At 36.4% G+C, this 8,413-nt stretch overlaps 2 protein-coding genes and 1 long non-coding RNA gene across 3 annotated transcripts in view; all 3 read left to right on the top strand.

The window, feature by feature from the left end:
• Positions 1-772: 772 nt before the first annotated feature.
• Positions 773-4,885, top strand: LOC107757345 (adhesion G protein-coupled receptor E2-like; the record flags this gene model as incomplete). The annotated part of the gene is made up of 7 exons (XM_016574785.1): positions 773-853; positions 3,039-3,119; positions 3,447-3,590; positions 3,675-3,827; positions 3,938-4,084; positions 4,188-4,310; positions 4,866-4,885. Coding segments are annotated over exons 1-7 (696 nt in total), but the record flags the coding sequence as incomplete, so codon positions are not given.
• A 56-nt stretch (positions 4,886-4,941) lies between these two features.
• Positions 4,942-5,593, top strand: LOC107757357 (uncharacterized). Its single transcript, XR_001641933.1, has 3 exons — positions 4,942-5,012; positions 5,122-5,244; positions 5,549-5,593. It is a non-coding gene; the product is annotated as an uncharacterized LOC107757357 (long non-coding RNA).
• A 103-nt stretch (positions 5,594-5,696) lies between these two features.
• The window catches only part of adgre5a (adhesion G protein-coupled receptor E5a), a 9,304-nt gene continuing 6,587 nt past the window's right edge, over positions 5,697-8,413 (top strand). Inside the window, exons 1-7 of the mRNA XM_016574797.1 lie at positions 5,697-5,801; positions 6,328-6,481; positions 6,582-6,692; positions 6,785-6,972; positions 7,069-7,233; positions 7,866-8,060; positions 8,158-8,375. Of these exons, the coding sequence (XP_016430283.1) occupies positions 5,715-5,801; positions 6,328-6,481; positions 6,582-6,692; positions 6,785-6,972; positions 7,069-7,233; positions 7,866-8,060; positions 8,158-8,375 (1,118 nt within the window). The 5' untranslated portion in view covers positions 5,697-5,714. The remainder of the gene's footprint in view (positions 5,802-6,327; positions 6,482-6,581; positions 6,693-6,784; positions 6,973-7,068; positions 7,234-7,865; positions 8,061-8,157; positions 8,376-8,413) is intronic.

Genomic DNA, 8,413 nt, shown 5'->3' with positions numbered 1-8,413 from the left:
TCTCGGCCAAATATTGTTCTATCCTAACAAAAAAATATTATTTATTCAGCTTTCAGATGATGTATAAATCTCAATTTCAAAAAATTTACCCTTATGACTGGTTTTGTGGTCCAGGGTCACATATATAAATAAATGCTTCAAAAGCCTAAATGAATCATATTTTGACCCACCAATTAACTTTTAAAATGCTGTATTAATAAACCTCTATTTCATTTACAACTTTACCTGAATGCTTTATGTGTAACATTAACAATATTAATAACTGAACTGGGTTCAGCGAAACACACTGGAAAAAAAAGAACAAGAAGAGAGAAAAACAGCGTCTTAATGAAATAGAAAAGATTCTGTGAACAGATTAACATCCAAGAAACTCTTGGAGTTACTCAACAATACAATGACATCATAAAGCCAAATTTCATTTTATTTTATTTTTACATCAGCTTGCAACTTGTTTTTCCCCACTCCCTCCCTCTCAGTGTCAACCAGAGCAGGGGGCTGGACTGCACTGACAGAACTCTTTCAGTCACTTCAGGCTTTTTCAGCTTTAGAGTCAGCGAAAGAGAGACAAGACCTAGTCCGAGAACAAGACTGAGAAAAGGAGGCATTCAAATATAAAAGTTGCCTCACTTTTATTCTGGATGGTAAGGGAAAAGTGAGGAGTGACGGTACTACCCTTGCATAGAAACCAAAGATAGTTGGAGAAGAACCTGAAGAAAGACAACTTTTAAAGAGCCTCAAAAACTTGTATGGAATTGCTCAGGATCAAAACATAAGCCGTTTTCATTATTTATTTTTCATTTTGCAAGTCTCTTTCACTCTTTGACCATGAGGCACATGTATCTGCTGAGTCTGGGTGAGTCATGCTTCAGATTTGTTCAGGATTGAAGTTTCCACTGATGAATGTAGAGACAGATGTTTGTATGGAGCCACTGTGTGGTTTTGCTTACTGAAACGTTGCCCTGCCAACAACTGCGTAATTGTTGCAGTTTCAAAAATAGAGAAACAGTAAATGGGCATGAAAGGAAACTGCCACAGATAGGAAAATCTGATGTCACAAAATCCATTCGTCTTCTCAGAGCTCATAGTCTTAAGACATTCTGTTTAAGTGTTTGGGAAACAACCGTGAAGCAAAATGACAGAATTATCAGTAGATAATACTAAGTGATTTGGGGAAAGAGACTGCTGCGATACAAGCGACGACTGCTTTAGATGCAAACACTGTCATCATGAACCTTCAAAGACACTGCAATAGTAAAACAGTAAAATCACAATATTGTGAGTTCATGTGATATTGTGGGAAAATGACAGGTGAAACTGGGTGTTGTTTAGCTCAAAGTTAAAGAGTTAGTTCACAGGGGGAAAAAATTAAATTCTGTCATCGTTTACTCATTGTTTCAAACCTTTATGACTTCTTCTGGGGAACTCAAAAAAGTTATTTTGAAAAATGTTGGTAACAGAACCGTTTTGATAACCATTGACAAAAAAACTTTTCAAAACATCCTTTTTGATGAACTCCGAAGAAGGAGGGTTTGAAATGACACGAGGGTGAGCAAATTATGACAGATTTTTCATTTTGGGGTGAACTATCCCTTTAAAGCTTGAAGTTACATGGCTATGATTTTGACAGTGGAAAACATTGGCGGAAAACGAATCAGGACAGGAAATCCTAGGTGTTTTCATGTGTCCACAGCTGAGAGGCCCAGGCTGATGGGACGATGGCATTAAACCAAGGAAAGGCTGAAGAGGGGGAAAAAAATTCCATAAACCTTACTGTTAGACTAAAAAGTCTAAATCATAAAAATATTGTTTGCTTGGTGCTTGGTTACAAAATAATAAGCAAGACCACACCTTAGGTTATGGTTGAGTCTCCAATGTGGTTGTAAAAGCGTTACAGCACTTTTGAACAGTCTTCTAGCTGACCCAGCCTGTGGTCAGAGCATGTGACAGTGTGTTGATCTTGCTGGTTCTGTTAAAAATCGACGCGTTTCAAAAAGGCGGGGCATAGAGGAGAAACAATAATGTACAGTATGTGGAAAATAATGTGTTTTTTTAACTTTAAACCGCATAAACACATTTCATTACACCAAATACACAAAATAATGTTCTTTTTAGCAGCATCATATGACCCCTTTAAATCAGTTGCTGCACAGCACCCCACCCATAGCTCTCGAGCTGTGTACTTCCTGACTGGCCATCATTTCAATGCAACTGTCATGAACAATGAGTGGAAATAGAATTAGCTGAATATAATTCTTCTTCTTCCAACTTTGTCTTCTAAGACTGTTACTCCTAGTAAATTGAATGCCAGTTTAGCCATTATAGGCGATAAATCATTTTGGGTCATTTTAGCATGTCTTACCTATAAGATTAGGTTGGGTCAAAACATCTGACATGCATGACAGCAAAATAGTCAATGGTACTATTGTTTTTAAACAAAGTTTATATACAGTGATGTCCAATAGTCTGAAACCACTATTGAAAATGCTTCTATAAATATGATTTTTTTTTAAAGACAAACACTTTCATAACATGAATACTTTCTTCCAACTTTGTCTTCTAAGACTGTTACTCCTAGTAAATTGAATGCCAGTTTAGCCATTATAGGCGATAAATCATTTTGGGTCATTTTAGCATGTCTTACCTATAAGATTAGGTTGGGTCAAAACATCTGACATGCATGACAGCAAAATAGTCAATGGTACTATTGTTTTTAAACAAAGTTTATATACAGTGATGTCCAATAGTCTGAAACCACTATTGAAAATGCTTCTATAAATATGATTTTTTTTTTAAAGACAAACACTTTCATAACATGAATACTTGAAACCTGAAAAGTCAAATTGAAAATTAACACGAATTTTTGAATGTCTATGATTTGACTTTGATAATTCCCAAATGTATTTGCATGTTTTCAGGTTTACGTAAAAAATCCCAGATTATCAATTTGGTCTCAGAGTTATGGATCTCACTATATGTGCATCAAACTACACCAAAGACACGAAACCTGCAGTAACAGACTCTTTATTTTCTGCTTACAGGTCTTCTAGCACTGACAGAGAACATCCTGATGCAAACACCCTGTGGACGTGGATATAAGAATCAAAGAAGAAAGTGTGTAGGTATGAATAATAAAAAAGCCAATATAATAATACATGCATACATTTCTTAAACGACTTTTTTGTGTTGACAACTCTTATGTCAGGGCTTAAAAGGATTTTACTTGGGTTGTACATGCCAGCATTTATACTGGACACACACACACACACACACACACACACATAATAATAATAATAATCAAGCTCTGTTGATGTTGTATATTATTGAATAGCTGGAAATTCTACTGCAGACATGGGACACATTTATGAAACAACACTCATTAATGAATTGTAGATAAAAATCAAGAAAAAGTGCTGTGGCTATTCACACTTTTTCTGTCATTTCTATAGATGAAAATGAGTGTGAGTCTGATCCACCCTATTGTGGAAAAAATGCAATATGTTTCAATACTAATGGAAGCTACTACTGCCGCTGTCATGAAGGATTCGCTCCAACTAATAATTTCACACAATCGGATGCAATTGACTGCACAGGTAAAGAGAGCTTGATTTGATGAATCTCATATGAACTCATGTGCAGCAGTGAAAACATCTGAATCTCTGTTCCTCTCATTTCAGACATCAATGAATGTGTGAATGGCAGCGCTGATTGTGGCCCTAATGCAAAATGTATAAATTCTGAAGGAGGTTATAATTGCACATGTCAAACTGGCTACATTTCCAGCAATGGAAAAGAGATATTTAATTCAGGCCAAGGAGTTCATTGTATTGGTAAGAAACTATTTTAGCCTAGATATTTTTGGGCCATCTATTTGCTTGCAACCTAATGTGAGAGTTTTCAGTTGGCATGTTTTTGTTTATTATCTGTCCCTAAATTGCAGACAGAAATGAATGTGACGATCCCAGTTTTTGTGGAAAACATGCAACATGTCATAACACTGCTGGCAGTTTCTACTGTATCTGTGCTGCAGGATTCAGACTAAAGTCAGGAGAAACGAACTTCACTGATATATATAAATCCTGCGAGAGTAGGTCCTTTAAAACTGTTCATGTTCACATTTTGACACACTGAAGTTTATTTTTGAGAAATGTAAGATCTTTCTTTAAAATGCTGTTCTGATGTTGTTGAAGGTGTATGTGAGATTGATAAATCTATATGTGGAGGAGGAGTCTGCAAAAACAACAAAGACGGCCTTGAATGTCTGTGCAGTTCAGGATTCACTAACTATGGTCACAAACGAATGAAATGCACAGGTTAGTGTTCCCTGAACAAGTGCTTCTCAGCTAGTTTTGCTTCAAGAACCAGATCTGACATTGGACACCAAGTGGTGGCCAAACACTGAAGCAATATTGCACTTAAATAAAAATTGCAAGTAAACAAAAATGTCTTTAAAATCAAACATTTGTGAACATGAGAACCTGGTTATTTTGGTTCCTGAATATCTCTTCAATTTCATGCTTTCCCATAATTCATAGCACACAACAGTTGCCTGTGTTATTTGCAGCACTAATGCACATACTATCAGTCTGAGCAAAAATGCATTTGAAATCAATTACAAATAAAAAATGTAATTAAGGTTTTCAAAAACATTACATTTCATTCACACTTGTGTATTATTTTAAAGTATATTATTTGTGTAATATATACACTTTATAAAAGTGTGCTTAGGTGTACTTCTTTTCCCCAAGGGTATTAGTAAGAAACTTTTGGAGCCTAGACAGTTTTTGGCCATATTTTGTGTAACATGCAGTCTATGTGAGAGTTTTCAGTTGGCATGTTTTTGTTTATTGTCTGTTCCTAAATTGCAGACAGAAATGAATGTGACGATCCCAGTTTTTGTGGAAAACATGCAACATGTCATAACACTGCTGGCAGTTTCTACTGTATCTGTGCTGTAGGATTCAGACTAAAGTCAGGAGAAACTAACTTCACTGATACAAATAAACTCTGTGAGAGTAAGTCCTTTAAAACTGTTCAAATTCACATTTTGACACATTGAAGTTTCAGTTTATTTTTGAGAAATGTAAGATCTTTCTTTAAAATGCTGTTCTGATGTTGTTGAAGGTGTATGTGAGATTGATAAATCTATATGTGGAGGAGGAGTCTGCAAAAACAACAAAGACGGCCATGAATGTCTGTGCAGTTCAGGATTCACTAACTATGGTCACAAACGAATGAAATGCACAGGTCAGAGTTCTCTCTTGAAAGTTCATTTTGGTTAAATACCTCTTATATTTCATGCTTTCCCATAATTCAGAGCACACAACGGTTGCCTGTGTTTGCACCAAACAATAGCCTTATATTGTTGACTTGTTACCATGTTAGGTTACCAATTTTTTGAGTGTAGTATTATTGATTCTTGTTTAATGATTCGTTTTGCAAACAAACTCGATCTGTGCTGTTGGTCTGAATATCAGATGTGATCACTTAATCACAGCCATATACCATTTCTCGTGTGATATTGCTTAGTTATATTTGTTTTGTTTTTCAGAGTTTAAGTGCGACAGATTATTAAATGAGAGCAAAGCATCCCAGGTATTGCATCACTTTTACTAGACTACTGATACAAAATATGACAGCAATGCATAATGATCCAGAATGCTGATCTCTCTTTTTCTGTGTAGGCATCTCCAGAGCTCACAAAACTCGTCTCTTTGATGAACAACAGCTGTTTGGTACTGACTCAGAGTGAGTCTGTCAGCAAGGAGCGTTTTACACAAGTGGATGGAGAAAAACTTTTGGAGGTGATAAATCAGTCTAATTTGCAAATCAGTTTTATTGCAATAATACAATAGTTCGGCTATGGATACCCCAGTAAAAAAAAGAGCACTTAAATTTAAAGCATGTTTTAAAATATGTTTATAACTTTTATACAATAATATTTGCATTATAGACAAAAAAGTGCACTTTGTAATGTCCAATTAAAAATTTTAAAGTACATTTTACATTTTATGCCATGCTTTAAAGAAGTACACTTATTTTTGATGAGTTGACTAAAGCACGTGTACTTGATTAGAAATTTAACTGTGGTGTGTTATTCGGTATTACAGTTAATAAATTTAAAATGCACTGAACTGCATCATTACAAATGTGTATTACAAATATATTTAAATACATGACATACAAGTTTTAACAGAAATGATTTTAAGGTATTTTTTAGTTTAGCATAAATGCTCTTAAGTTTAATTAACTGCCGAGCTCAAATGAGTGCTTATACTTAAACATCATCTTGATCCACAAATCTCTCTCATTTTACCCACGCGCATATAGGCATTTCTGAGTGCTCTGGATGATCTGCTTCATGCTGGCTTACATGGTGATAATGCTAAAGTCTCAGCAATGTTTAGTATTGTGGAAATCATGCTAAAACTGATCGGATCTCAGCTGTCAAAAAGCGAGACCAGGAGATTAAGCACTGAAACTGGTAAGAAATAGGTCTAGATAAAAAAATATGACATGTCAATATCATTCATCTGCGTCACTGAATTTATTCTTACATTCGCAATGTGGCTTTTGCCTTTCAGAAGTGGTGATGTTGCGAAAGAGGGACAGTTCTCCACCTGATTTGATAATGTCCACCAGCGATACACAATTTACCTCCCACTGGGACACAGCAACAGGAAATAATCACCTTGGTATATATTCCTAATTTAATTTATTCAAATTTAAAAAATATAATAAAAAGTTACTTTTTTAATGATTTTTACTGTCTTTGTGCATCAACCAGGCTTTACGACCGCAGCTTTCCTCAGCTACAAAAGTCTGGAGAAATCACTCAACAGCTATTTCAACCATTTAGAGACATGGCAAAACCAAACTTTCAAGATCAATTCAAAAGTAGTAACTGCCACTGTTAGTAACAATGAGACAACCAATCTAAAGAAACCAGTAAATCTCACGTTTTCTCACTTGGAGGTATGGAACAATTTACTCTCAATGTACCTCATACAATGTGTTACACCAATGTGATGGATTCTTAATTTATATTTCTACATATTCATTTCCCTCCAGAAAAAGAATGAGAAGCATATCTGTGTGTTTTGGGATCATAAACTGGAAGGGGGCGCGTGGTCAACACGGGGCTGCACTACAGTGAGCTCCAGTGCCGATCAGACCGTCTGCTCCTGTTCTCACCTCAGCAGTTTTGCTGTGCTGATGGCTCTCTATGACATTGGGGTTTGTATTCTTAACTTTTGTCACCAAAACTTGAGCACATCATAAAAGTAAAACTAATAAGACAAAAATATTTTTAGGCACTGAAATTATTTAAATAATATTAGTTAAGTGTGCAAATGTCTTATAGTATGGCTATAGCCTTTTCCCACTATCCTGTGTGTTCCATTCCTTGACAGTTGAGCTAACAAAAAAACAGTGTCTGAAAGTTGCAGCTGGTGGTCAGCTTTTGTGTAAATATATGTTTTTTAACAACTTTTAAAATTAGTATTGTAGTAAATAAATATGCATAGTTATCACCAAATCTCTCTCTAATTTGTTGTAGATCATTTATGCTGCCTCAGAAGTCTGTTTGAAATTAGTTTCATCGGGTACCTTAATGCTCAAACGTTGCCTGCAAATTCGCTGACTTGCTACCTAAGCTTTCGGATGCAGCCAATGACATACTAGGATGATAGTCATACAGGATTATGGGCGAGGGTCAAAGGTCACATCCTGAATGATTGTAATGGCTTGTGCAATGCAACAGAAGATTAAATACACGCTGCAAAAGAAAGCAAATACTTATATGTGCTCACACTCTAACTGTAAGGTAAAATCTGTTAAGGAGAATCTTCATTTACTCTCTTAACTAGGATGTATACGAGCTGCGTCTGGTCACATTGGTGGGACTGCCACTGTCTCTGGTCTGCCTCCTCATCTGCATTGTCACATTTTACTTAGTGCAATCCATCCAGAGCACACGCAACACCATCCACCTCCACCTCTGCATCAGCCTCTTCATCGCCTACTTTGTGTTCCTCGTGGGCATCACCCGCACAGAGAATAAGGTAAACTGTGGCTTCACATGAGTTCATAGTTCTGGGTTGGTTTGTCTGGTTCTGAAGTGATAATAAACATCCTGAGTGTTCACCTCCTGTCCTTCAGGTGGGCTGTGCAGTCGTTGCAGGCATTCTGCATTACTTCTTCCTGGCTTCCTTCTGCTGGATGTGTCTGGAAGGAGTGCAGCTCTTCCGCATGGTGGTGCTGGTCTTCAACACAACGCTGAGACCCATCTACATGTTTGCCGCTGGTTATGGAGTTCCTGCTGTTATTGTTGCCATTTCAGCCAGAGTGAATGCAAGCGGATATGGTACTGATAACTAGTGAGTTTCAGACATTACTGATATCTTTGCAGACGCTA

Source organism: Sinocyclocheilus rhinocerous, unplaced genomic scaffold (genome assembly GCF_001515625.1).
Source record: "Sinocyclocheilus rhinocerous isolate Xijiao unplaced genomic scaffold, SAMN03320098_v1.1 scaffold383, whole genome shotgun sequence".
NCBI lineage: Eukaryota > Metazoa > Chordata > Actinopteri > Cypriniformes > Cyprinidae > Sinocyclocheilus > Sinocyclocheilus rhinocerous.
The sequence above is the reverse complement of the archived record's forward strand: the minus strand, read 5'-3'. Positions and strand labels throughout refer to the sequence as shown.